The sequence below is a fragment of the Pongo pygmaeus genome, chromosome 22, assembly GCF_028885625.2.
Source record: "Pongo pygmaeus isolate AG05252 chromosome 22, NHGRI_mPonPyg2-v2.0_pri, whole genome shotgun sequence".
Lineage (NCBI taxonomy): Eukaryota > Metazoa > Chordata > Mammalia > Primates > Hominidae > Pongo > Pongo pygmaeus.
In genome coordinates this window covers 39644396-39672248 of record NC_072395.2, presented here as the reverse complement: position 1 = coordinate 39672248, position 27853 = coordinate 39644396, and the positions used below count along the sequence as shown (strand labels likewise).

The window sequence follows — 27853 nt, the reverse complement described above, 5'->3', positions numbered from 1 at the left end:
TCATTGACATGAACAATGACAAAATTGTTAAATGTATTGAATCAAGGTTGTATTAGAAATGGTGTTTAGTGCCAAATATTGGACTCTTTTTCACTGTAACTGGTTAAAAAGATAAAGTTTGCTATTTGTAGGTGCAAAGCAAGGACCACAAGAGAGAATGGCTAACGCAAGGCTCAAAGGCCTTGGTGGGGTAGAGAAAATGGCTGGAACCTCCTATTCTGACCCATCCAGCTGTTAGCATTGGCCTGGGGCCACTGGCCACTGAGAGGCTGAGGCATTGTGGAATTATAAAGCAATGGCTTTCAGCAATAGTAACTTCCTCCCTGGTCCTGATGTATTTCAGAATCCATCAAGGGCTGTTGGGTGTCCCTAAGGCCCCAGTGATTTCTTAATTTATAAGTTAAAACAAGATGTTACATCGGCCCCTCACAAGACTCCAGAGGGTGTTCCAGGCACACAGCAATGGGTATTGTTGCCGGGCAATTCTGAAATTCCTTCCAGAGGATTACTGCCACTCTAAGAACTTCCATCAAGCCCTGGACCCTCATGGTTCCCTCCCAGAGAAAGTGATCAGCTTGGGGCCCCATTAAGGCACCCGCCCTGCTATCCCCAGCATAGCCAAAATTAAACGTAGAAAAAGATGGAAATGTACAAATTACACCACATTCATTTTTCACTGGTGCATTAGTTCATTAGCCTGAAGAATAATTTGGGGATGGAGGGAGCTCTTACTCCTACAGTAGAAGGTAGACCTTCTAACCATAAGTCGTCGGGTTTTCCTTCTCCCTTCTTAGAATGATAATTAGAGGAAACAAAGAGGTCAGAGGAAACGAGTAGCAGTGATAATGTCACCCGCGTACTAATAAGCACCAATCTTCCTTCCGCCAAAAGTATTCTTTTTCTTCTGAAAGGAATTTCTGAGAATGAAGGTAGGTCAAGGCCTATGGCGATAAGCGGTTGCTTTAGAAGAGACAATAACAGATATAGGAATTTATTATTAAATTATCATTTAAGCAAAAAATAAAAGTGTGAGCGCAAAATTTTAAAATCTTTCGGGGAAAAAAAAATGAGCGGAATTCCCTTTAAGAGTTAACTCTTTCCCGCCCTGCCTTTTTAGAGCAAAGGAAGTTCCAGTGGGCTGGGATTAAGGGACAGATTGTGGACCCTGACGAAAGACGTGCTGGAGAAAGCCGGGAGCCCGCGGTTCGCACACAAAGCTGCGGAGTTCCCAAGCAGCGGGCGTTCTCGCCCCGGGGTACCGCAGCGCGCCAGGAAGCGCCCTGGGCTCTCTGGCTGCCCAGCCGCTCTGCTGGTGGCCGGGAGAAGTTAGTCACCCGGAGCCCGAATACGGCGAGCGTCAAAGCATGAAGACGCTGGACAATGGGGAGGGAGGAAACCGGGTGCCGGGCGGAGGGGAGGAAGCGAAGGGAACGCGGTGGTTAGGGGACGCACGGGAAGCTGAAAAGCTCTGGCTGGTGGATGGAGTTGCACGGTCTGCGAGGCCAGAGCGCACGGGTGTGCAAAGGGGAAAAACTTGCGGCAGGAACTTCCCACCGAGGGCGAGAAAAGCAGGCAAGAAGGAGGCAGGGAGAGACTTGAAACGTCTCAATAACTTTAACCAAAACACCCGTTCAGGAGATGAGGTAAGCCAAGGTTAGCCAACCTCAATTGGTTGTGAAATATCAGACAGACCCGGAGCCGCTGTGGCTTTAAAAGTGGCCAAGGAAATCTGTTTTTCTTGCCCCATTACTTTTTTTTTTCCCCTCGTCCCTCCTTCCACCTCGCCGGGTCCCAGTCCCTTCCTCCTACTTCGTCTCCCTTTCCTCGATCACCCTCCTCTTTTGCCCTCCCCCATCTGATTAGGCGCAGACTGGGAAGGGTGGGAGTGGTGGGGGAAGCTCTCCCTTTAAGAGGCAGCGTGCAGTGACGAATTGTTGAAATTGCCATTGCAGGATGGCATGCCGCTATAAATTCATTGTTCCACCTCCTCGCATCTTCACAGCGCTCGCGCTGCTCTCGGCGCTCGCAGCGGCCGACTGGGGATGAAGGCGGGCAGGAGGACACCGCAGCCGAAGGGACACAGACACGCCGCTTCACCAGCTCGCCTCAGGCTGCCCCCTGCATTTTTGTTTTAATTTTTATGGCTTTTTCCCCTCTCTTTCTTCCCTTCCTCCTGGTCCCAGCAGAGCCAAGGAAACCCACAAAATAAGAAAGGAAGTGGGCCCCGGAGCTTGGAACCTCCGCAGCGGCTTGTCCAGCGCAGCGCGGGGGCGGAAGGCTGCGCGCACCAGTTGCCAGCCGGGTGCGCGGTACCTTTCCTTACTTTTCTTCAAACAGAGATCGTGCCTGCATTTGGTGGTTTTTTGGTTTTTGTTTTTTTCCTTTTCCCGTATTTGCTGAATCTCCACTATCCGACTTTTTTAAAAAAATCTTTTCTTCCCCCCCCCCCCCCCACCTCTTTCTGGAGCACGAATCCAAACATTTTCCCAAGCAACAAAGAAAAGTTCGCACGCTGGCACCGCGGCCCGGACAGGCTGGCGCTGCTGCCGGGGCCCCCCTCCCTCCGACACTTGACTCAATCCTGCAAGCAAGTGTGTGTGTGTCCCCATCGCCCGCCCCGTTAACTTCATAGCAAATAACAAATACCCATAAAGTCCCAGTCACGCAGCCCCTCCCCGCGGGCAGCGCACTATGCTGCTCGGGTGGGCGTCCCTGCTGCTGTGCGCGTTCCGCCTGCCCCTGGCCGCGGTCGGCCCCGCCGCGGCACCTGCCCAGGATAAAGCCGGGCAGCCTCCGACTGCTGCAGCAGCCGCCCAGCCCCGCCGGCGGCAGGGGGAGGAGGTGCAGGAGCGAGCCGAGCCTCCCGGCCACCCGCACCCCCTGGCGCAGCGGCGCAGGAGCAAGGGGCTCGTGCAGAACATCGACCAACTCTACTCCGGCGGCGGCAAGGTGGGCTACCTCGTCTACGCGGGCGGCCGGAGGTTCCTCTTGGACCTGGAGCGAGATGGTTCGGTGGGCATTGCTGGCTTCGTGCCCGCAGGAGGCGGGACGAGTGCGCCCTGGCGCCACCGGAGCCACTGCTTCTATCGGGGCACGGTGGACGGTAGTCCCCGCTCTCTGGCTGTCTTTGACCTCTGTGGGGGTCTCGACGGCTTCTTCGCGGTCAAGCACGCGCGCTACACCCTAAAGCCGCTGCTGCGCGGACCCTGGGCGGAGGAGGAAACGGGGCGCGTGTACGGGGATGGGTCCACACGGATCCTGCACGTCTACACCCGCGAGGGCTTCAGCTTCGAGGCCCTGCCGCCGCGCGCCAGCTGCGAAACCCCCGCGTCCACACCGGAGCCCCACGAGCATCCTCCGGCGCACAGCAACCCGAGCGGACGCGCAGCACTGGCCTCGCAGCTCTTGGACCAGTCCGCTCTCTCGCCCGCTGGGGGCTCAGGACCGCGGACGTGGTGGCGGCGGCGGCGCCGCTCCATCTCCCGGGCCCGCCAGGTGGAGCTGCTTCTGGTGGCTGACGCGTCCATGGCGCGGTTGTATGGCCGGGGCCTGCAGCATTACCTGCTGACCCTGGCCTCCATCGCCAATAGGCTGTACAGCCATGCTAGCATCGAGAACCACATCCGCCTGGCCGTGGTGAAGGTGGTGGTGCTAGGCGACAAGGACAAGAGCCTGGAGGTGAGCAAGAATGCTGCCACCACACTCAAGAACTTTTGCAAGTGGCAGCACCAACACAACCAGCTGGGAGATGACCATGAGGAGCACTACGACGCAGCTATCCTGTTTACTCGGGAGGTAGGTCCACCCGGGATGCGGGGGTCCCAGCGCTGGGATCAGGAGGTAGGTGGAAGGGAATCTTGCTGGTGGCTTTGCTTCTCCCTCAAACCTCCTGCAGCTGTGGATGTGTTTAACAGCTTCTTGCAGGAAATCCAACCAGCCTTCAACTCTGCTCCTGTATTCACGTTAGCCCCGCAGAAATTTTTCCTTAAATGCCAAGACTTGCTTAGGTAATGATGAAGACTCAGAATAGAAGAATAGAAGAATGCATGTCATCTAGTCTGAGGTGTTGTGGCATAGGAACTTAAACATAAGAAGGCACTAGGATGCTTGGGGAAATGATACAGTTAAATGGGGAAAAGAAAGGAAAACAAAGTTGCCTTTGGGATCATGGGTCTTCTTCTTTCCAGTGAAAATAAAATACAACCTTGTCCAACCTAATGGAAAGGGCTGGATGGTTCATTCACGGTAGTCACTGTTATCCGATGACCTTCTTTTGTAAGTGTCCACACCTTTTTACTAGAACCCCTTCTGTTACACAGAGGATGAGAAAACTTTCTCAAGGACTCTTTTTCCAGGTTGGATTCCTAATGGAGTTCTTACATGTCCACCTTGGAATCTCAGTTCCTGGGAAGGAAGGAATGTGGGCGGGCCAGCAGGGTATAGAGACCCAATCAGATGAGAGGACAAACTTGTGAGGTTCCTTAACAACTCCTTTGCTTAGTCGACCAGTGCGTCGCAAGCAATGCCCAGGCCAACTCCGCCGCCTAGGGAGGGTCACATCCCGCTTCCGTGTTTGGGTTTTGGATGAATATGTTTCCGAAGCCCCAGTGCAGAAGATCTGGGCGAAGAGTCAAGACAGAAGGAAGAAATGTTTTCCCAGCATTTCCCCCTTTTAAGAAAGATGGTTATGGGGAAGGAAAGAAATGGATCTTTAAGGCTCAGAGGCTCTGGGAGGAACGCAGTATCTATTTACACAGTATTTGACCACCACGTTAGTGTGACATTTACACAAAAAGTCTGGGTTGGTTTGCGGCCTGGCTTGAGCATAGTTCTAAGCCTCAGTTGTCACAACTCGACTCTGATTGGCAGTTTTAAGTTGTGTCTCTTAAATGCCTGGTAAGAATTGACTTCTAAAGCTCATTCTTTAAGTATTTGAGACCCATCCAGAATAGATTAAGGATTACAGACTTTGAAGTATTATGTAAAATCATGGTATGAAATGAAGCAAACAGAACAAGGATAGGAAACTAAATGATGGATTGCAGGAGACTGTAGAATCACACAGCTTTGCTACCTAATTCTTCTATTTTTACTAAGGCACCCCTGGTATGAAGGAAAAATGTTGATAAATTTGGAGTAGAGAAACACTTGGGGTTCATAGGGTGGACATTAATGTAAACCACATGTAAACAAAGATGCTGGAGGGCGGCAGTTTAGGGAGAGCCAGGCAGTGAGCAGTGCTGTGCACAATGGAAAACATTTTTTTCCTCATTAAGTGATTTTCTGGAAGCCATCCTTTAATTCCTCTGCACAACATTAGTCTTTGAAGTGGTAGAACATTCATTTGTAGCCTTCTCTGCAAAATGAAGTTCTGTAAAACTACCCATTTCTTGTTAGGTTTCCAAGCTCCTTTTTTTTTTTTTTTTTTTTTTTTTTTTTGGTAAGCAACTTTCCATGTCTGGGGTTCCTTGCTCTGCTACATCACAAGAGGATGCCAAGAAGGAGGGAGGCTTTGGAGAGTTTATGGAAGGAGGTTCTCTAAAGGAAGAGGAAGAAATACTTTTGTAAGCATACTGCGCCAAGGAGCAGGTCATTTTAGTAGTTCTCTTTCATTTTTAAACACAAATCCACATTTCATAATTTTAAAATAAATAAAAATTAATAGAAGGTCTGTTACTTCCTACCTCCTGCCCCATAACATTCCTAATTGTTTCCCAGAAAACAGGAAACTACTCAGTGATTCTCGATGATTTGTCGATTACTTTTTCTGAATTTGTTTTTTGTTTGGATAGTTAACTGTCCCTATTTTTCCAAAGTCTGAAACTTAACAGCATATTTTAAATAGATAAAAAGCAAGGGACAAATAAATTAATGGTCCATCTTAATTTTTGTCAGTATTATAAGGACATGCATTTTTCAAACTAGTCTACACATGGAAAATATTTCACATGGGCCCTCTCTGGTCTCCTTGCCAAGCAGAAGCATACTTTTAGGAAAGCAAATTTCATTTGTGGTTGACCCTGTAGTATACACATCTAACTTCACAAGAAGCAAATATTTGAAATGCATGTGTATTTTCAATAGATGCGCCCAATTTAAAAGAGTGTTACTAATTAGGGCGTTGAAAAAAATATTTCAAGGCATTTATGCAGCATTCATTTGAGAGTATTTCACAATGCAAAGTTAATCTCTGCCTAATACTTCAGAGCATGAAAAAAAAGAAGGCCAGAGGAGAGATGATCTGAGGTCATCCATCTCATGAAAATCAGATTATCTTAAGGCCCGAAGAAAAACTTTCAGAGCTATTTCCTTTTCAATGGGAAATACCCAGAGTTGGCACCAAGATTCTACTTTTACAGCTCTGTTTTGAATGTAAGAAGTGCGTTGCTTAGCAGCCAGACGCCAAGCCATGAAATCCATGTTTTGATGGGCTCTGAGTCCTGTTCAAATTTAAGTCCAGATGTCTTCTCTTAAATTGCTTGTTTTTTAGGCGTGAAGCGAATGTATGAGGATATGTTTTCTACCTCTGTTTACTAGCTGAGGCCACCTTGAAAGTTACATCTGGAAGTCAGCAGAATAGAGCTAGTAACTCATTTATCAAACGAACACACTTCACTGTCAGGACTGTACCCAGCACTCCAGTACTATTCTAATTACAGAGAGTTAGCACCAGTCAATTTCCTGGCATAGAAGCTGTTTTCATTCTGAAATGGCACTAATGCTGGAATTCACACCACTTCTGCCATCAAGCAGTAGAAATCCAATCTCCCCAGGATTTAACTTTGCTTTCCAGAATCCTTTCCTTGTTCTGGACGTCCTCTTTTATTTCAAGATAATTTCTTCAAAGACAAACTCTTACAGTCATTTTTTTTAAACCATTTGCTCTTTAGAAACAAAAGCCTACCTGCTTGATAACAAAATAGGAAATTGTTTAACATCCCTCCATCCCTTCATGAAAGCAGCAAAAACCTTACTCTTTCATAGATTGAAACATTGAATTAAAATCGAACCAAATAAGAGATTGCACAATATAAAAAGCTAATTCCCTTTCACTAACTATCAATATGCCAGTTGATAGATCACTGTCTCAGCTAAAATTCTCTACATTCTGCCTTACATTGCTGGGGCTGGGTCTCCCCACACGGCATTTCTTCTTTACCACGTGGCTCCTGGTTTGATTCTGACAACAGGGGGCAGTAGAGGAAGACCAGAAGTTTGGAAGAGGGCGAGGGATGTGCTTTTTCTTATTGGCTTGCTGCCTGGACTAATTCAGTCACAAATTTGAGTTGAAATCTCATTTAAAGTCAAAAGTGAACCCTTGTCAAGGAATCAGAGCCTATAGGTCAATCCTAATCAATAAAAGGATAAATAACTCAGAAATGGGGAAACTGGTAGCAGACTAAGCAGCTCTAATTAACATTTTTACAATAAACTGTGAGGGATATTATGAAAAATCTAAAATCTGTGCAGTATCTGCCTACATGCACCTCCTATGTGTGAGACTCATGTAGGCAGTTTAAGGTAGCGAGATAGAAATACCTGCTCCCTGCCCATTAGGCGTATCCCCAGCAGAGTGGAAACAGATACATGTGGAAATCGCACTAATGTTAGGAAAACTCTGATAAATCCCATACTGAGATATAAACAAAGTCTGTGAAAGGAAAAGGAAGGTAGCAGTTAATTCTGCCTGTGGACCTTTCTATAGGTCTCATTGCAAATATAGAATTGAATTGGTCCTCAAAGGATGGATAGATTGGATTTAGATTCAGCCAGCTGTTATTGAGCATTTCTTATGTACTATCCATGGCCACAAACTATTTTACAAGTAATCATTTCAACAATCTGTAACCATTGTATAATTATCTTGACATAATTCATGCGAAGAGAAACAAAGATAAACTTCTTAGAGTAACAGCTAACAAATGGCAGACAGAGAAGACAGTCCTGTCTAGTGCTCTCTAAACTAAAAGCATTATCACTAATTTATTCAAACCTTTAATATGCTCCTCATAGGCAGAGAGGGATTCAGAGATTTAAAAAGTAGCCCCTTTCTTAAGAATCTGTTCCTGGAAACAGATAGGGAAATGGTCATTGCTGCACAGCATGATGACTCTTACAGTAGATGTATTTGTAAGGTATTATGGAAGTGCATTAGAAGATTGCTCACTCCATCTGAGTTCAATTTTGAAGAAAGAGTGGGAGTTAGCCAGATACATAAGGAGGAGATAAGCATTGCAGACATCAACAAACCATCATGTTCAATGGGAAATGGTAATAGATTAGTTTGGAGAAGATAATAACAACCCAACTATGGAAAAACAAAACTATACACTATGTCTACTAGTCTCCTCAGGCCACCGTAACAGACTATTGTACAATGGGTGGCTTTAACCACCGAAGTATGTCTTCTCACAGTTCTGGAGGCCGGAAAGTCCAAGACCAAAGCTCCAGCCAGTTTGATTTCTAGTGAGGGCTCTCTTCCTGCCCTGTAAATGGCCACCTTCTCACTGTGTACTCACAAAGCCTTTCCACTGCCTGCAAGTAGAAACAGAGTGAACACTCTTGGGTATCACTTCTTCTAAGGACACTAACCCTATCTGATTAGAGTGCTGTCCTCATGTGCTATGAGGAGCATATTAAAGGTTTGAATAAATTAGTGATAATGCTTTTAGTTTAGAGAGCACTAGACAGGACTGTCTTCTCTGTCTGCCTCATTTAACCTCATTTACCTCCTTATAGGCCCTATCTCCAAATAGATGAGTTTGGAGAGGACACAATTCAGTCTACTCCACCATGCTGACAAGTTTTAATTGTAAATTAAGTGCAATGGCAATCATTGAAAAGAACATTAGTAGGAAGACAGCAGTGATCAGAGGTGTGTTCTGAAATGAACCTTCTGGTCTAAGTAGTGGACTGAATCCTGGGTGAGCAGGCTGTGTCAGAAATCTTCAAGAGGAGGCTCAAGGTGGTCCAAACTAAAGCAGTGGCATTAGGAATTGAGAGGCATAGATTGGATCAAGAAATGTTAGGAAGAGGTGGATGTGAGTAAAAATTCTTTGTAGCAGAAGGAATGTCTTGGGCTGAGCTTCAGAGGCCAAAATGTTCATGAGATATGTACAAAATAGTGGACAGAATGGAGCAGGAAGGTACAGTGGAGGCAGACAGAAAGACTGAGGCTGTATTGTGCCAGGTTTTGAATGCCAGGCTAAGGCTGATGTGAAGGACTGGAAGAATCTAATAAGATCTGTGCTCTAAGAAGGTGACTGACTGGAGCATATAGATAGGGAAGTTACAGGAGGAAAAGGGACCAGTTAGAAGTCTCAGGTTATAATTCAGGCAGGAAGTAATAATGGAAAAAAATGAGAAATAGAGGACAACTACAGTGACTTACAGTGGCTAATTAGATGTGACAGGTGAGAGAAGGAGGCGAGTTAATGATGTCACCAGGTTTCTTATCCAGTGCTTCCATTTTCTTGTTTTCTGGAATATCTTTCACAGTGTATTTTATATATTTAGTATACCTCTAAATTATCTAATTTTTCCAACACAGCATAGAGATAAAACCAGGATATTCTTTATTTGCTGCAAGAAAGAAATTTCCTTAACCAAGTGTAGATTATGAATACAAAAGATAAGATTAATGTCAAGAATAACGTATGTGATGACTTAACAAAACCATGGTGAAGTAAGTTCAGGATTCTGAGTGTTTAGATATAGGTTTGAATTTCAGCTTCAGTACAGACAAGCTTGGATTTGGAGCATTTAATGCCCTTGAGCTTTAATTTCTTTATAAATTGGAATGCTTTTAGTTAATATCAGGACATGTGTAGCTGGAACAAACCCTAGAGATGACCTGGACCAAACCCCTGATGTTAATGATGAAGGAACTCTGTCTCAAAGCATGTAAATGATTTACACAGTGCTTCTTACTAACAGCATTGAATTAAAAAGCAATCTACCTTCCATTCACTCTCTAACCAGCTTCCATTTCTGTTTACCAAAATGACTCCATCAAGCATCTACTCCCCCGCTCCCTGTCTCCGACTTGCTCCATCTCTTCTTCCCCTTCTTACCTCACATTTGTCAAAGAATGCTTCCTGACTTGGAACTCCGAGCCCAGACTCTCTTTCCAGCTTCCCTGCTAGCCCTCTGCTCAACAGATCCTGTGTTCCAGCCAAAACAAACTTCTTGTCATTCCCAAAAGACTCTGCCTTTTCCCATTCCATTATGTTTCCACTAGTCTTTCCTTGCCAGAGTATCCTTCCTCCCAGGCTATCAGACCCACTCAGTTCCGTGGAGACACCTTTATTGATTCCCTCAAGGAGAATTCATCAATGCCTCTTCTGTTCTCCCTCAACAATCTGTTCATAATGGAAGTCACAGTTTGCTTTGTTCTTGACATATCTGTTTTGCTCCTTAGAGCCTGATGTTCCTTAAAGCTCAGGATCAGATCTTATTTCATCTATTTACCACAGTGTCAGCACTTCCACAGTGTCTGGCAGATTGTAGGCACACAATAATTGTTTTAGGAATAAACACGTCTGGATCTCTGGGCCCCTAACCCATCTGGGCTCTGTGTGTTTGGTATCCCTTAGGTGTATCAAGAGACAAGGATAGAGATTGTATAAAACGGGTCATCGTAATGGTTGGCCTAACAGTTCCAATTAATGTAGTCTCTGCTGAAGTCTAAAATTAAAACCCCTATTATTGGGGATTGCTGGATAGGTAGCCAGAAAGGCAAAGGACTCCTCAAAAATCAGATCCACAGAACAAATATGCATGCGTTTGTGTGTGTGTGTGTATGTGTGGGTGGGTGTGTGCACATGGGTGTGTGTAGGTAATACTTATGACTAAAACATGTACCACACCAGATTAATTCTTCTATCACTAATCTCTCTTCAATTAGAATTGTGTGGACAGATGGGTAGATATCTGAAACCCAGTTAAACTCTCTTTCATGCTCTTCCCTTGAGCTCCATGCTTGCCCTTACCAAGGGGTAAGATCTATAGAAACAGAAGTTGCTATTATTTAACTCCTATATAAGGTGTTCTTCCTTAATTTCAGCTGCTGTTGCTGCAGCTGTGATGGTATCTACCTGTATCAGCATTTGTGTTGCCTCTGGCTCCCTCCCTCAGCGTATTTGCACTGCATGTGAAAACAATCTCTCAGTCAAGACAAGAAATCCTATGATTCCTGTGATTTGTCCACCTTAGGACATTTGTGTCTGACTGGTTCATTTTTACCACCCAGTAATGCCCACTGGGATTTTCAAAGTTCACACTATCTTCTGAGCATGCTTCTCAAGGCAGCATCCTTTACTGGCTCCCTGTCCCCCATCCCATCCCCAAGAAGTGCCCAGTAGATCTTGGGTATTATTATAGCTTCAAAATTCTGTGATAAATCACAAGCTTGGCCATATTTATAGTCTCCTCAAAGGTCATACCTGGTGAATGGTCACAGTGTCAATGACCTTCCTATCAAATCTCTGCTGGGGGTGCAGACCACCGTGAATACACTTCTGAGTTAGATACAATGTCTCAGTCTTGTATACTGGCCAACACCATACCACAAAACCACTAGATAAATCTCTGCAACCTTTGCAACCTTCATATTTTACTAAATCTTCCATTGCATTACTCTCCACACAGTAGTGGTAAGATATTGATCCTGCATAAAACAAGCCTTATTTGATATGACAAAGATACCACTTACCTTCAGATCTACACTGAACAAGCAGATAAGCTTTTGTCAGAACTTTTAATTCGTTTACCTCTTACATGGTATTGTATGTGATTCACATCTCTCCAGTATCTCCTGCTTCCAGGTCTAGATTATATCTATTTGTAGACACACACACATATACGTGTATCACATATATGTGTGTGTATACATACACATATATAATAGCAAATGTGTATATATGTATACACGTATACACATATACTATTGCCCCAATAATATCTTTACTCCTGCTCAGAATTTAAGAATTTAAGAAAGTATTCTATAAACTTCAAATAAGGTTTACACCTATAAATGTTATTAGAAATCATCAACAGAAAGTAGACATGAATGTGAGATGCTGTATTCTTAACAATTTGACGCACATTAGTTCTAATTCATTGAAACGAACATTGTTCACAAAGAAATTCAGATGTTCATTATAAGCCTTAAGGCTGAAACTGTAACTGTTTGCCAAGATTTGAAATTGTGTGAGTGAAATGGAAAGGTTGCCAGTTTACATAATTATAGCTACAGAAATATATAGTGTGGCTGAGTAGTCAATGAGTTTAATCAGTGTGGTTAAAGAAATAACAAGTGCTTCTGTTCATAATTTTGTCACATTTCCGTGGCAAAAGGCCAAATGCATTTAATCCAATTCAAGGATGACAAGGAGGGTTGATGGCCTCTAATGAGCAATTGATTAGCAGTAAACAGAGAGATATTAAGAACCTAGTTTAATCTCTATCGAGAACAGGAGGGTCATTTCCCTTTGCCGTGGCTCTTCCTCTTAGCTTGTTTATAGAGTAAGAAGGGAAAATGTAATTCTTGGATTTTATTATTTAAAGATAAATACCCCAAATTGCGATATAAACATAAATCTTGTTTTAAAAAAACGTGTGCAGGTATAACCTAGAGTGTCTAGCAGCTCCCTTAAGGCATGACCTAGGTTTTTGGTCCTAGAGATAGTGAAATGATTGTGGGGGAGGGGCTTAAAAATGTATTGTGCTATATTATTATCTCAAAGACTGATTATTATGCAAAAGTGTGTTCCAATTTCAATTTGAAAAACTACTAATTTGTACTCAACAGCTGTAATTTGGCATCCCATGGGATGACATGTGAGGATACACAGGAAACTTTGGAAGGCTGTTGGTTTTGTGACATGATTAACCAAGGCTACTTGGCTGAGATTTCCAGTGTCTAAAGCTACAGTAACGTGGTGGCCACACTGTAACTTTTCTCAGCTGGGAACTCATAATAAACAGAACACAATAAGGACCTGAGAATGTAGCAAGAGAAGAGAATACAGCTGAGTTTTTAAATACTCTTCACCTTGGTAGGATTTTTATGCAGCAAAATAGCAAAGGGTTAGAAGAGTATGTTGCCACTGAGTACGTAGCATTGGTTATGTAGTCACACTGCCTTGTACTGGTTGTCTGGAGCCTGCCGAGGTCCTGCTGGCATACAGCATATTAAAGATGTGGGAGCACTATAATGTATCTGACTGTAGGTCACAATTCAACTCAATGAAACAAATGTTTGCTGAGTTCCTACTATATAAGCTGGAGAATATGGAAGTTGGGCATACAAACATGATTGCTGTATAATAGAAACATTTATTATTTTAACTAATAAACAGTTGTCTTTACAATAATTAATATATTTTTAAAACTTTTCCTTTTGGAGTTACTAACTTATGGCTTACTAGAAACACGATCTTGCTCTTTGGGAATGTAAATGAACACATTGTTAGTAAATTTTCATGGAAAATTGTGGTCAGGCACAAGAAATGCTAATGTCCATTAATACTCAAATAGCATTTAAAGGGAAAGTTTATCATTATGAATCTGTCATGTCAAAAAGTTGTGGCTTATATTTTCTCTTTATGTTTCATATCTTAAGAGGCTTGTTGATGTCTCTTTCATCTAAATTGATCATTTTTCACCATTATTGGGGTGGAATCATGTTCCTATTTGAGAATCTCTTAAAAGATTATATGACATCTATGAAAAGCTATGACTTTTTACCAGAAAAATGCATATATTCATGTATACACAATTAATATATGACATATATTTTCTGCAGATTGGTCAGGTTGAGAAATGCTACATTAAATGTTATAAGTAAGAATGTACAGATTTCAGAAGACACAACCTATGAAATTACAGCTCATTTGGGGAGTAAAAGATGACCTTTCCTCAAATTATGAATTAAAATTTAGTTTTCTATCCAAATTTCTAATAAATTTATAGTCTGCTGCAGACGTCTGGCTGCAGTTTGCCCCTGTAATAGAAAACAAATTATAAGGCCAGATTTTGATAAATTTAGCATGAATTTCTATCAGAATTTTAGGACTTTCCTAAGCATGACCATATGGGAAAGTGATCGGAGATGTATAGGCATTACGGCTTTGTTAAAGCTGCGGGTGCTATTGTAATAGACAAGTTACAATCCTAAGACATCTTTTTAAATGTAATTGAGTTCCATTATCCTTCTGTATTTCTGGGTCCCAGAGCAGTTTAGAAGAGTCTCTGCCTTGAGTTTCCCTTTGGAACGTTTCCAGAGAGGAACAGGTGATACCATAAACATATCGCCGTTGCCATTTGGGGTAAGCAAGTGGCTATATGGGGCGGCTCCTTCTGGATGTAAATTGATTTTAATGATTTCTTTCTTTCTCCCGGGCAGGATTTATGTGGGCATCATTCATGTGACACCCTGGGAATGGCAGACGTTGGGACCATATGTTCTCCAGAGCGCAGCTGTGCTGTGATTGAAGACGATGGCCTCCACGCAGCTTTCACTGTTGCTCACGAAATCGGTATGCAGTGCCTTTTCTTTTCCCTCACCAAATCAAACACTCGTAACAGCTGCAACAGGAACCAAAATACTTCGCAATTAATTCCAGATTTCTCCTGGTTCAGATGTACCACTGGGGATTAAATTTGTTTATATTTGCACTTTTAAGGTTAACTAATATGAGCGACAGAGAAGGCAAAGTCAGCAACACGGTGGATGTTTTCTTCTGACAGTGTCATTTAAAAGTTCAAGAGAAATTTGCTACTGCTACTGCCTTCTTACTATCTTTTTAAGCATCCCTAAATGACCCCTGGATGAAAGTTGTCACAGGCAACTTCGGTATGCAGAGATATCCTTCTTAGAAGTTACTGGAGACAGTATTGGCTCATCCAGGGCTAATCAGTTTGCACAGAAATTTAACATGTTTTATTTCATTGTCAGTGATAATTGTAGGCTCCTGTCAAAGGTCATCAATGGCTTATGGTAAATATTTCTGTCTGGTTCTTAATAACAAGGAAAGGAAGCCAAGCCTGACACTCAACAGGGTTTGCTTTAAAATGTCACTTACCTAATTTGTTTGTTATAAGAAACACATCTAAATCCGATGTCTATAAATACAGGACTGAGTTGATTACTTATAAATACTTCCAAAATAAAGAATGTGTGCTTCCTAATTATTGACCTAGGTTACTAGGTGTATGAAAAATTGGCTTAGTACATTTAGGACTAGATGTTGGAATTAGACACAATTTTTTGCGTCTAATTTTTTTCTGTCTAATTCCAACATCTAGTCCTAAATGAGCTCAATTTTTGCTAAATTACTTTCTACCTATGTCACACTGGTCTAATTATTTAAACTCTCTGAGCTCCAGTTTTCATATCTGAAACATAGTGATAATAGTGCCTATTTCAGGGAGTTGTTTTGGGGAACAAATTGGGTAGAGTTTAGATAGTAGATGTTATTTATATCCACATGTACTTATGTTTTTCTTTTTAGCTAAATAGTTCATTTGCTTTTGAAATGTATGTATCAACTCAGCATCACCTTTTTGGGAGCAAAGCATGGTTTGATAATTATTGTACCTTTTGCCATCTATAGCAAAAAAGATTTTGATTTAAACAGATTTTGATTTTGAAGGTTAAAATTATAACTTTTAAATGGGAATTAAAACTACCTTTTTACATTCCTAATAGGCAGAGAATATTTTCACAAAGCATCCATTTCTAACTGCTATGTTTTCTTTGGGGAGTTAAATAAGTTCTAATCCAAGGTACAGTGTAATTACATAATTCACAATATTGCCCCAGTAAAACAGAATTCAGTAGTTAAATGTCAATTCTTAAGTATGGCATTAATGTTCCTGACACGTTTCTTACCTCCTAAGCAGAAAAACACAAATATAAAACCTAAACGTAAATAATTATCCAGTAGCATCACTGAGAATAATTCAGTGTTTTATTGATTAGGTGTCTTTGGCTTCAGTAGTCAAAGATCTGAGTGGAGTTCCAGCTCTGTCTCTGGGTTCTCTGTTTTATCTCAGACAAGTGATTTAGATACTTTGAGTCTCCATTTCTTCCCTATAAAGTAGGCTAATGAGGAGGCATGGCTGTCTTCTCAGCTGCACTAGAAGAACTGGTCAGCCTGAAAGCGTCTTTATAACACATGCCATTTAGGCTCCAGGGTAGGGATTATGTCTCTCATTTATGCCTATTAATCCTTACTGATAAAAACACAGCCTAATACAGAACCTTAATCAATATTTATTACATATCTATGTATGTGCTTGACTGCGTAAGCGGGAGAAAGAAACATGAGACTTGCTCAAGGCAACATTCTGATCTGCAGCGGAAACTAAAAGGAATTAGTCCAAATACTCAGGAGGATGTAATTAAATAGAGGAGACTTTTAAACTACACTAGTAATTAATCACCATCATTCAGAGTGAGAGGAGTCCCATAAGAAAGGTTCTAAGTCCCTGGAAAGGCAGAAGCTGATTCGTCACAGGTCAAGTGGAGAAATTATGGGGAATAAGCAGCAGAGCTGAATGTTGGCATCATCCATCCACAGGATTATGGGCTCCAAATCCTGATCTTCAAAAGGAAGGATTCCACATTCCTTAAAGGAAGGGCAGTTTCTTTCCTTTCTAGTGATTGGTTTTCACACATTGACTGTATCTGGGAGATTTCCCTGTATGTGGCAATAAATGCAGCTTCTTCAGGGCTACTTTGACCTCAAGTTAACTAGGGTGGAATGAAGAGCCCTGCGGGGTCACCTTTCCCAGCTCTCCTGAATTCCTAAGGCAATCTTGGGTTACAGGGCTGATGCAGCAGTCTGAGAGGCAGGAAGCCAGATGCTGATAAGCACAAATATTATATTAAAATTAAATATATACGTGTGTGTACACACACAGTAAGAACTTTTCTCAATAGTACAAGAATATTAGACATAGTTATACATGGAAACAATGTAGGAGAAAGATGGGCTTCTGTATGAAAACTCAAACCCAAATCTTTGATGTATGATTGTGCCCTTCCATGCACTTAAAATTTTGGTTGGATTATCTTTGTTTATTTCTTTAGAAGTCCCTGTAATTCATTGTCCAATCAGACACTCTCTATTTAACTTCCCTTTTGTATTACATATGAACTAATCTATTTAGTTCATATGTAATATGAATTAAACTATTTAAGGTCTGGAAGTGGGGGAATATGGATTCAATTCTGCTTTCATAAAAGAATCTGGCTCTCATTCAGTTTATTTTCTAATCTCTTTATTATTCTTTAATTTCACTTTTTGCCTAAATATTATGAACATGTGTTATAAAAAATAAGCCTTCAACGTTTAGGAAAGATAGCCTGACAAAAGATTTCCTGATCATCTGTGTGTTATTACAGAGTCTTGCCCCTCCAGCCAGTGTGATCTTGGATAATGCAGCTTGCTGGTTTGTTTCCCATGGTGTGTTTTTTGGATTGCTGTGTGAAGCTCTCAGTCTGAGCTAACCATGCTCTCGATTCTAATTCTCCTCAATTCCTGCAATCTTCTGTCTTCCTAATTTTTTTTTTTTTTTTTTTTTTTTTTTTTTTTTTTTTTGAGATGGAGGGTCACTCTTGTTGCCCAGGCAGGAGTGCAATGGCGCAGGCTCAGCTCACTGCAACCTCTGCCTCCCAGGTTCAAGAGATTCTCCTGCCTCAGCCCCCCAAGCAGCTGGGATTACAGGCACCCACAACCACACCCGGCTAATTTTTGTATTTTTAGTAGAGATGGGGTTTCACCATCCCCCTTCCTTTTTACTAGACATTTGTGACTTTCTAGATTTGGAAGTAGTGTATATGGTCAAAGTATGGCGATGAAAATGACGTTTTGAATGCTCAGTTTTCCAGTGTTTTAAATTTACTCTAGCCTCATTCCAAAATGTGTAATTTCCTTTATGCAAACAGTGTGAATGTGTTACTGTGCTCAAAACACAAGCTAGGAGAAGATTCCAAGGCTGTTCCCATAATTTTTCTACTTTATTTCTTCTATAAGCAGTAAAAGGATATATTTGAGCAAGAATAACACTTCCATTAACCTACTTAAGGTTCTCGTGGAAATGCACAACTGTTTCCTCTTTCTCTTCACAATGGTTTAAAATAGAAAGTCATATCTATTTTGTGCATGAATAAACTGAATCAAAATTTTCTTTTTAGTTCATGAACAGCCTGGGAAACATAGGGAGACCCTGTCTCTACAAAAAATTAAAAAAAAAAATAGCTGGGCATGGTGGTGCGTGCCTGTAGTCCCAGCTACTCAGAAGGCTGAGGTGGGAGGATTGCTTGAGCCCAGGAGATAGAGGATAAAATGAGCTATGATTACACTACTGCACTCCAGCCTGGGTGACAGAGTGAGCCCCCCACCTAAAAAAAACTCTTGCCTTGATAATTAACTCATAAGGTAAATAGAGGCAGAGCTGAAGTCTCTATCTGACACCATTTCTATCCATGGCATTAGATTACTTGAAGTCAAAATGACACAGATTAAAAACAAACAATTACGAAAACTTACTCTATTCATATACCATTTGATAACTAGAACACTTCTTTTTTTCTGCTAATTCTTTCAAAACAGCTGCTAGATTTTGAAGGTAACTAATCAACTGATGCCAATACAGACTTCTGGAAGATGGATATTGATTGACATTGACTCTGGATAGGCAGTCATAAAGTGCTTTCCTTCTTGTGTTATATGCAAGTAAATGTTGGCTAAATTGTTAAGGCATTTCAGAAAGTCACTTCAAAGTATCAAAAACACAGTCCCCATCCATGTTCCTTGAGTGGAGGCAGGAATGTGTTTATAGCCACTTTATAATCCAAATGTGAATTGCAGAAAGTTTTCAAGTTAGTGTAAGTTTACATTTTGAGTTTATATTTTAACTTGTCAAACTTTTATTATTGACTTGTAATAATAAAGATTTCACCTGCTACACACATGGTTCTTAAAAACAGTAATTTTATTGATGTTGGGCCAGCTTCTAATACACTAGGAGGAACAATCTGATTTTATTTAGACAAATGAAATCCATAATTTGCAAACATACCGAAGCTTTGCTTTATAGTAGTTAATTATAAAATGCACTAAGTGAATCTCTCCACTGTGAAAGCCTCCACTATGCTTCCTAAGCTAAACTCAGGCAACTTAAAAAGTCAAGACCAAATACTCAGCTGAGACTTAGGAAGTGGTTGAGACACAACAGCAAAGCCGCCTGTGTTTTGGTGTGGTTAAAAGGTGTTCCCTGGTTGTGCTGATCTGTGTGTGACTCTGCTTCTGTAGATGATTAGATTAAACACGGCCATATTTTGAAAAGCTGCAGAGGTTCTTGAAACGTCACAGACCAAATCCAAATACACAGATTCAGATGTCCAGGCTTGTTGTAAGATGTAAGGTTAGAAGGAAACTAGCATTAAACTTGATATTTGCCCGCAAACCCATTGCTTTAATCAACAAGCAGTTTGGAGGAAAGCCACACTATGTCTTTCTTGGCCTCCAAATAAAATGCGGGAGTAAGTTTTTGCTATATGTTGAGGAATATTGAGAGATTTTGTGTCTATTGTCAGTTTTTTAAAAACTTAATCCCAATTCATGTTTCTCTAGGGAGAAACCTATAGATTATCTGCCACACGTGTGGAAACCAGCAAACTGAAGGTGGCATAAAAAGTAACTCTATCACACACTTGCTGAGTGATGTTTTTTTCTTTTATGTTTAGGAAATTTCCTTTTCCCTCCCACATAAGGAGTGTCTAGTAATATTAAAGCTTGTTGGCTGGTGTGGTGGCTCATGCTTGTAATCCCAACAGTTTGAGACAAGCCCTGGCATCATAGTGAGACCCTGTCTCTACAAAAAGTAAAAAAATAACAATAATAATAATAAATAATAAATAAATAAATTAGCCAAGGGTGGTGAAATGCACCTGTAGTCCCAGCTAGTCAGAAGGTATGAGGATCATTTGAACCCAGGAGATGGAGGCTGCAGTGGGCTTTGATAGCATGACTGCACACCAGCCTGGGTGATACCGCAAGACTCTCTCTCTCTCTCCGTATACATATATATATACACATATCTCTATATATACACATATGTGTATATATATCTCTATATATACACATATGTGTATATATATCTCTATATATACACATATATATATCTATATATACACATATATGTGTATATATATCTATATATACATATATATGTATATATATCTATATATATACATATATATGTGTATATATATCTATATATATCAGTTATATATATATATCTATATATATCAGTTATATATATATATCACTGATTACTAGACTACTCATAAGTAAAAGTATATAACAATCCCAGAATATCAATGAGGACAATAAAGTTAGCTAACAATCACTGGTCCTTTGATATATGTCAAGCACATATTCTAATCACTTTGCATGTTTTATATCATTTAATTCTTACAAAATGCCATGAGGTAAGTACCATTAGTGGGTCACCCAAGACAGAGAATGAAGCTAACACACAGGGTACTTTCTAAACCCGTCTAAAGTCAACAACTAATATACTGCTAAAGTGAGATTCAAACCCAATCCATCTGGCTCCAGAGCTCAACATGTTTATACGCTTCTAGAATGTTTTTTTTTTAAGACAGTTTTTACTTTAAAGGCTATAATTCTGAAATGGATTCAAAAGGATATTGACACAGCTAGTTATAAGGTGAAAAAGTTAGAGTTTCTTCCTTCCAAATTACATAATTGATACCACATTTACCATTCATGTTTAATGTTTTGAAATGGGAGTTTTAAGAGTTTTATCACATCTATGTAAAGATTCATGTTTGAATAAGCATGCATGATCCAATGACTGGAGCTCATGGTTCCCTTCTTCAAGGATTCTAGATTCTGATTCTATGTGAGCAGTTGACTCACTTTTCAACCCCTGGCAAGACCTTGCACCTCCATAATCCCAGCTGGAAAATTAGGTAAAATAAAAACATGACCTCATTAAGAAACAGATGCTTCATCTGAGCAGTGCTTTCCCAAGTAAACACATTACAGAGCTTCTTGTGACATTTTTTTAGGATGTGGTACTGTGTCCCCTTGACCATTGGTCAGTTTGGGATCAGGAGACAAGAGCTTGAAATTCTGTTTAATTTGCAGACCAAAGTTTAGAAAAACAACCAATTTCCTTCCTGAGGTTAATGTTATAAGTCAGCCCTGGTTGTACAGTAATGCCTGGGTTGAATAAGAAGCTGAACCAACAGTTTCCTTTAAAGTGATGTGTCTTCATCTGGCTACACATTATCATAGATTTTCTAACACCAGATTCTCTTGTGAATTTAATGAAGCAAGGTGTTCTTAAAATCTGTATTGGGAATATCAAAGATAACATTTATTTTATAAAATGTCACCCCTTTGCCAATTCAAAAAGAGGATTTTCGTACCAGAAAAGTTACCAGGTGAGATTTGTTTGCTATTTCTGAGCTAACAATGTAACTCAAACTCTCAGCCGTATAGACTTTACTCTGACATAATTTATCATTACATTTATTTTCTTAGATTAATTCAAATAAACTCCTTTCTGATATTACTTGCTGACAGACACTCAGCATGACTGTTGTATTTAAGACATGATTTAACATCAATTAAGAGTAGGTCAACATCATCTAACACAATTTATGCCTTAGCTTTTACTAATTATTTCAAACAGTGAAATACAGTTCTGGCCGGGCGTGGTGGCTCACACCTGTAATCCCAGCACTTTGGGAGGCCAAGACAGGTGGATCAACTGAGGTCAGGAGTTCGAGACCAGCCTGGCCAACATGGTGAAACCCTGTCTCTACTGAAAATACAAAAAATTAGCCAGGATGGTGGTGTGCGCCTGTAATGCCAGTTACTCAGAAGGCTGAGGCAGGAGAATTGCTTGAACCCGGGAGGTGGAGATTGCAGTGAGCTGAGATCTTGCCATTGCACTCCAGCCTGGACAAGAGAGAAACTCCATCTCAAAAAAAAAAAAAAAAAGAAAGAAAGAAAGAAAAAAGAAAATAAATATAGTTCTGAGGTATGCACCACTTGGAAAATACTCGTGGATTAGACAGTTGCATTATTCTCTGAATTTCACTCTGGCTTCTATCTCCCTTCCCGAGTTAAAACCTTATTTAGCATATAAATACAGAGGCCATTAACAAGTGCATCTATTACACAAGTGTGTTTGGTCCTTAATTGCCTCAGAGTTTTAGGTGAAAAGCTTTCAATTACATCATCAAGAATTAAAGATAGCTGAGAAAGATAGTATTGTAAACAAAATTGCTCAAGCAAACTGCTTTTCGATCTTTTGCATGTCTGCTGATTATAAATGGTCCTAAACACAAATACTAATTCTTCCCTAAAGCAAGACTTCACTACCTCTGCTTTAAATCCTGACAGCAGATAGTTACCTTGAAACCCACCTCTGCCTTTTCTCTCACTAGGAGTTTCGCGTCCTATTTTAGTGAGGGAGCTTTCTCAAATCTTTGTCAAAATGGCTTTCAGTCCTCCCCACCCTTGTCTTGCAACACTCTGACTCTCCAAAAAGAACTCTTTCTCTTTTCGAAGGGTAAGGATTGCCATTCTATGTGGATTTCTCGATTCCATCCCCCTGCCTCCTCTAAAACCTCACCCTCAACTAACTCTGTTGCTCTGTATTGCTCTAAAAACTCATCATGTAATACAATTTGATGTAAACAACAAATTACTTTTGGCATTGTACACATTTTCTCCATACGCTTTTATATTCTTCATGTGCTGTTTTACTCTCTGAGACAGGGATATCTAATCCTATCTGCTGCTAATGCTCCTGGGGTCTGCTTGTCCAAGAAATGCTTAATCTCCAAACCACACCATTCATTTTAAACATCTCTGTGAATGATTTATGAACAAACTCTCCCTGAAAAGGCAGATGTCTTCAAAGCTATTAGCTTTTCCAATTCCCCTTCACAATCCCTACTTGAAATACACAGTTGTCAGCTGTGACATTGTATTTTAAATTCCCCAGATTCTGGATTTTCTCTGGTAGTTAGCTTTTAGTATCATAGCGTGCTGTCTTTACTGTAAGGACTCCTTTAAAATTGCTTATACTTTTGTGTACTTTTGCTATTTCAAGGCTGATTTCAACCAACAGTAAATGTCTTAGCATAATTGACTGGTGGCTCGAATTAGAAAATACCATTCCTTTTGCTGTTTGCAGCCTTTAGAATGTGTGTCACGTCTTTCCTGAAGAGCATCCAAACATCCCTCACATTGATCTTCCCTTTCATATCCTGTCCAGCTCCTGAAGGGAAGTCACGTGGTTCTCTTGCCATGCCCTGGTTCCAGCTACTCTGGAACTGGCTGCCTGTTACTTTGGGTGCTTAAGTGTTCTTCACATTGCCCAGGACTCTCACTGCCCTTCAGAGAGCATGCCTCTCCCAGACAGCTGACAGGCTTTCTTCATGAAGGACAGAATGTTCATTCGCCCTCAAAAGAGTCGATCTCTTTCAGTTGACTCTAAGCAGTCTGTTTCTGCCTGACTTTTGGAGATCTTACAAAAGTCACATTCCCTTGCTGAGGTGAAGTGAAGATTTGTTCATGCTTGAATGGCAGTCTTTCGCAGTGCAATTTCTTCTATGCATCTTCAGTGGCAATTAAGTTTCAGTGGAAAATGAGTAAATTTGGGAAGCATAGAAGTCACAATATTATATTAACTAGCATTCCAAAAGATTCATAAATGATGCCAAAATATTTCAAAATTAAATTGACTTGCTTACATAATTGAAATCTTTAAAATTACATGCTTCACCTCTCTGTTTGAAAGAAAGAATGAAGGTACTTTCTCAGGTCCCTCAAAGTGAATTTCGTGTCTGCCATGTGTCCTATATTTTAAATCAGAATTCTAAAATCTACCCTCCAAATGAAGTGAAAATCTCTTGATACAATAATAAAAAGGCATATGGAAAGTGCTATGTATTTATATAGATTTGGAGGAAAAGGCCATTACTTCATTAAATAAATATAAATATCCTATGAAGTAGAATGTATACATCACGTTTTTTAAGTAAAAACCTGGATTCAAATAAATATTATGTTGCAGAGGTCACTTGGGGACACTTTTCTTCTATGCCAGAGGAAAAAACTCAAGAGTGAAATTTCCACCATATCCCTCAGCGTTAACTGATAAATCCTCTATCTTGGAAAATTTCAGGAATTGTAGAGTGCATTATCAACAAGTATTTCATGTACTAAGTAACTTTAAGTCATTTCTAATAGTACATGAATGAAAGATTCTGTTATTTTCTTTTTTTCTGTGAGCTGTGAGTTTCTTGAAAAACTCAACAAACCACTCAAAAATTAGATGAGCCCCTGCTAATTTCCTTTGCAAGTCATTTGGGACATACTTTATATATAGACTATAATGCACTTATGCTACTGACCAAACAAAATGTTAAGTGGTGGTGGGAGAACTTCCCAGAGAAAACTTGTAAGCCTAGTAAATGCTGTCGAAGTAAATATCTGAATAAATAACATAAAAATATGGAGACTTGGAAGGTCACCGAGCCCTAGCCACTTATTTTTCAGCCATAACAGCAGTCAGCTGCTCAGTGGACAATTTTGTTATGAGGTGTTGGTGATTTCACAAGTTGGCCCAAAGTAGTCGGAATATAAAGTGAAAGATTTCATCTCTGTTGGGTTTTATTGGTGCACACTGGACTCTTTTGCTAGAATGGCCAAAGTTTTCTGCGTTTGGCATTCAAGATCCCAAGGAGAATGTAGTCATCAGTTTGCTACAGTGTTTCCTAAATTTGTTTTAGTGGTTTGTGTATGATTCTAGAAAGCTTTGTTAAAAACACTACTAGGATGATTTGCTGTCCACTTTTTAGAGTTTGTAATTGCTCAAACTACTGTCCTAGATGTTTTAAATAGCATTGTAAATTTGTTGTGGAATATCATTTTATCCTTAGACTGCATGAAAATTGATCTTATGTAATAAAAAGCAATTTACTTGGATTATAAGAATGCAATTATGGGCTCTGTGAAATAATATCTAGCTTGACTGGAACTGCAGAGAACATTTTTGGTTGAGAGGCTTAAGCACAAATATCACCTGGCTGAGTGGTTTTGAACACTCACAACAATCACTTGGGAAACCAAGCTGTCCTTTCTTCAAGCTCTCAAACTTCATGTTATTGGTATTTTGACATTTTAAAATGTAAATGGGTATGTTTTCAAAGTGAGCTATATGTTTGTGACAATAGTAAACATTCATAACTCACTAAATCACCAAAAGAAATGAACGGATGAAGCAAGCCTAGTTTTGCATGAAACCGGAAAGTTCCTCGTTTCACTTCTCTTTCGTCTCCCCTAGTCCTCCCTTTTATTAGCCACCTATTTACTTGACTAAGAAAATAAGTCATTGACATTCAAAAACCATCTATTAAGTGTTTGCAACTTGCACAGCACTAAGTTCAGTACAGAGGTTTCAACAGTATATGGGAGCAAATGCACTTTGATCTCATGGGGCTTGATCAGAGAAGGCAGAAAATTAGACAATCAAAATGATATGTGGTGAGGGCTATGACATAATCCCACAATTGTCTCGCAAACTCTAGATTCTAAATAAGGCTTTGTTTCCACATGTCATTAAGCATATGTGATCCAGATGAATTATGGGAACATCTACTCTTTAGTTTTTCAGTTTCCATCGAAATGTTCACCAAAAGCAACTGCTACACTAACTCCATGCAACTTTTATTTCCCTGGAGGTCCAGTCTCTGGGTGAGAAAGCAGTTAAAGTGAACTCATCTACAATTAGGGGAAAAAAATCAAGCCCTAGCATAACTGTCATGGAAAAATAGAAATACACAATCACGGATTATTTGTACTTCCTCTGTTGTCTCCCTTAGGACATTTACTTGGCCTCTCCCATGACGATTCCAAATTCTGTGAAGAGACCTTTGGTTCCACAGAAGATAAGCGCTTAATGTCTTCCATCCTCACCAGCATTGATGCGTCTAAGCCCTGGTCCAAATGCACTTCAGCCACCATCACGGAATTCCTGGATGACGGCCATGGTATGTATCATTTAGGAGAACACAGGCTGAGGAACAAAATTTGGGATTCTCAGGAGTTTGACTTCATTATATCCTCATGATATTCATCTTGCCCTCTAAGACAATAGTTGTGTGGACAGTGTCAGAAGAAAGACCAAGGAAATTGATCATATGTGGGTATGTACTGCCAACGTCCTTGGTGGCATTTTAGCTATGGTATTTTGGCTTTTGAATTGAAAAAGTTCAAAGGAGAAGCAGTGTGGAAGACCACACAGAATGCCTAGCTAGTGCTCTGAAAGTCTGGCTTTTATTCCTTCTTTTACCACTAGCTTCCTGTGAGAACTTTGGCAGACATCTTGGTTTCCCTGCTATTAATATGACTCTCAGAATTATTTGTTACATGCCTATTATAGGGGTGCAGTTAAGGTGTAGGTGACAATTCTACTGGATTCTCTTTATGGCAACATAAGCCCAGAAGAGGAAGCTTTCTAGATTTGCACTGACTAGAAGAATTTGGTTTTATCCTGATTGCAGATTCTCCTGAAAGTAGAGTAAAAACTGCATAACAGAAATAGAAAAGCAATCTGAATGATGGGAAAACACTTTAAGAACTTCAAAAGAAAATCTTTGGCTTTATCCTTTAAATATAGTTCAAGAGCACAACATACTTTACTAAATTCTGTAAGACTAGGATTAGTGCTGTAAATTATATTAAAATACCAAGGAAGTTACAATTTTTAGAAATAATAAATTCTGACCCCTAAGTAATCTTTGAAACAAGCTGTTGCAAATTTCCTAGCATTCTTCAGTACTTTAAAGTAATAAAAACACAGGAGGATAGATGCATTAGCACTGTAAAGAATCATCAGACATTATGTAGCTGAAATTTCCTATCTTACAGAAATGGACATATCCCCATTTATTTTATGTACTCTCAAAATTTGTGTTTCTAAAACTAGTAGTTAAATTGAATGTGACAGAAATTATTGATCATAATAATTTTCTATAAAATTATCTCATGATATACGGTTCAAAGTTGAATAATCAATGAAAACTGTCTTTTTCCCAGTTCCACAAAGTTTATGACTTAATGTCCCATAATTTTTTAGTATGTTGACTGTTTTGAACTGTGGCTACATAATACCAGAACAATGGACAAATTCAAATTATTTCAGACATAAAGAAATTCAGCTGCACAGGTCTCTGACACCATGGAGTCAAAATATGTTCATTAACTCATTCTTGCTCCATTCGTGGTGAACAGGTAAGGCTTTAGCTGCCTGTTACTATATATTTGTACTTCTCATTTTGAAAAGCAATCTGGGTCCAGCTTGGTTTAAAATATATCTCAATACAAAAAAAAGTTCCTTTTTAGTTGAAAAAATATCTCAATAATTTAAAGACTTGGAAACAACAATAAGAATTAATGTATGAAGCTTTTTCTTTACACCAATAATACTATGGTAATTCTATGTTTAGCTCAGTTTACATTGTGGATTAAATGCAGATAAAGTCCTAAAATGAATGTTACCTTACTATCATCCTATCTACATTGATCAGGTCAGTATCTCATAAAGTCCTTCTTGGGTGGAATCTTAAGTCTCCACGCATAATATTGCTTTTCTGTTTTACTTCTTTTCAGGTTTTCTGAAAATAAAATAACATTAATATTTTATTTCAAAATCACACGTTACACATTCCAAGAAGTTGAGCTAAACCTTGAATCACTAAATGAATGGATTTAGTTGCTAAGGCAGC

At 40.1% G+C, this 27853-nt stretch overlaps 1 protein-coding gene across 1 annotated transcript in view; it reads left to right on the top strand.

Moving 5' to 3' along the window:
* The first annotated feature begins 1175 nt into the window (after positions 1–1175).
* The window catches only part of ADAMTS5 (ADAM metallopeptidase with thrombospondin type 1 motif 5), a 50518-nt gene continuing 23840 nt past the window's right edge, over positions 1176–27853 (top strand). The window contains exons 1-4 of the mRNA XM_054468794.2: positions 1176–1643; positions 1953–3795; positions 14408–14540; positions 25949–26116. Coding sequence (XP_054324769.1) covers positions 2692–3795; positions 14408–14540; positions 25949–26116 — 1405 coding nt within the window. The 5' untranslated portion in view covers positions 1176–1643; positions 1953–2691. The remainder of the gene's footprint in view (positions 1644–1952; positions 3796–14407; positions 14541–25948; positions 26117–27853) is intronic.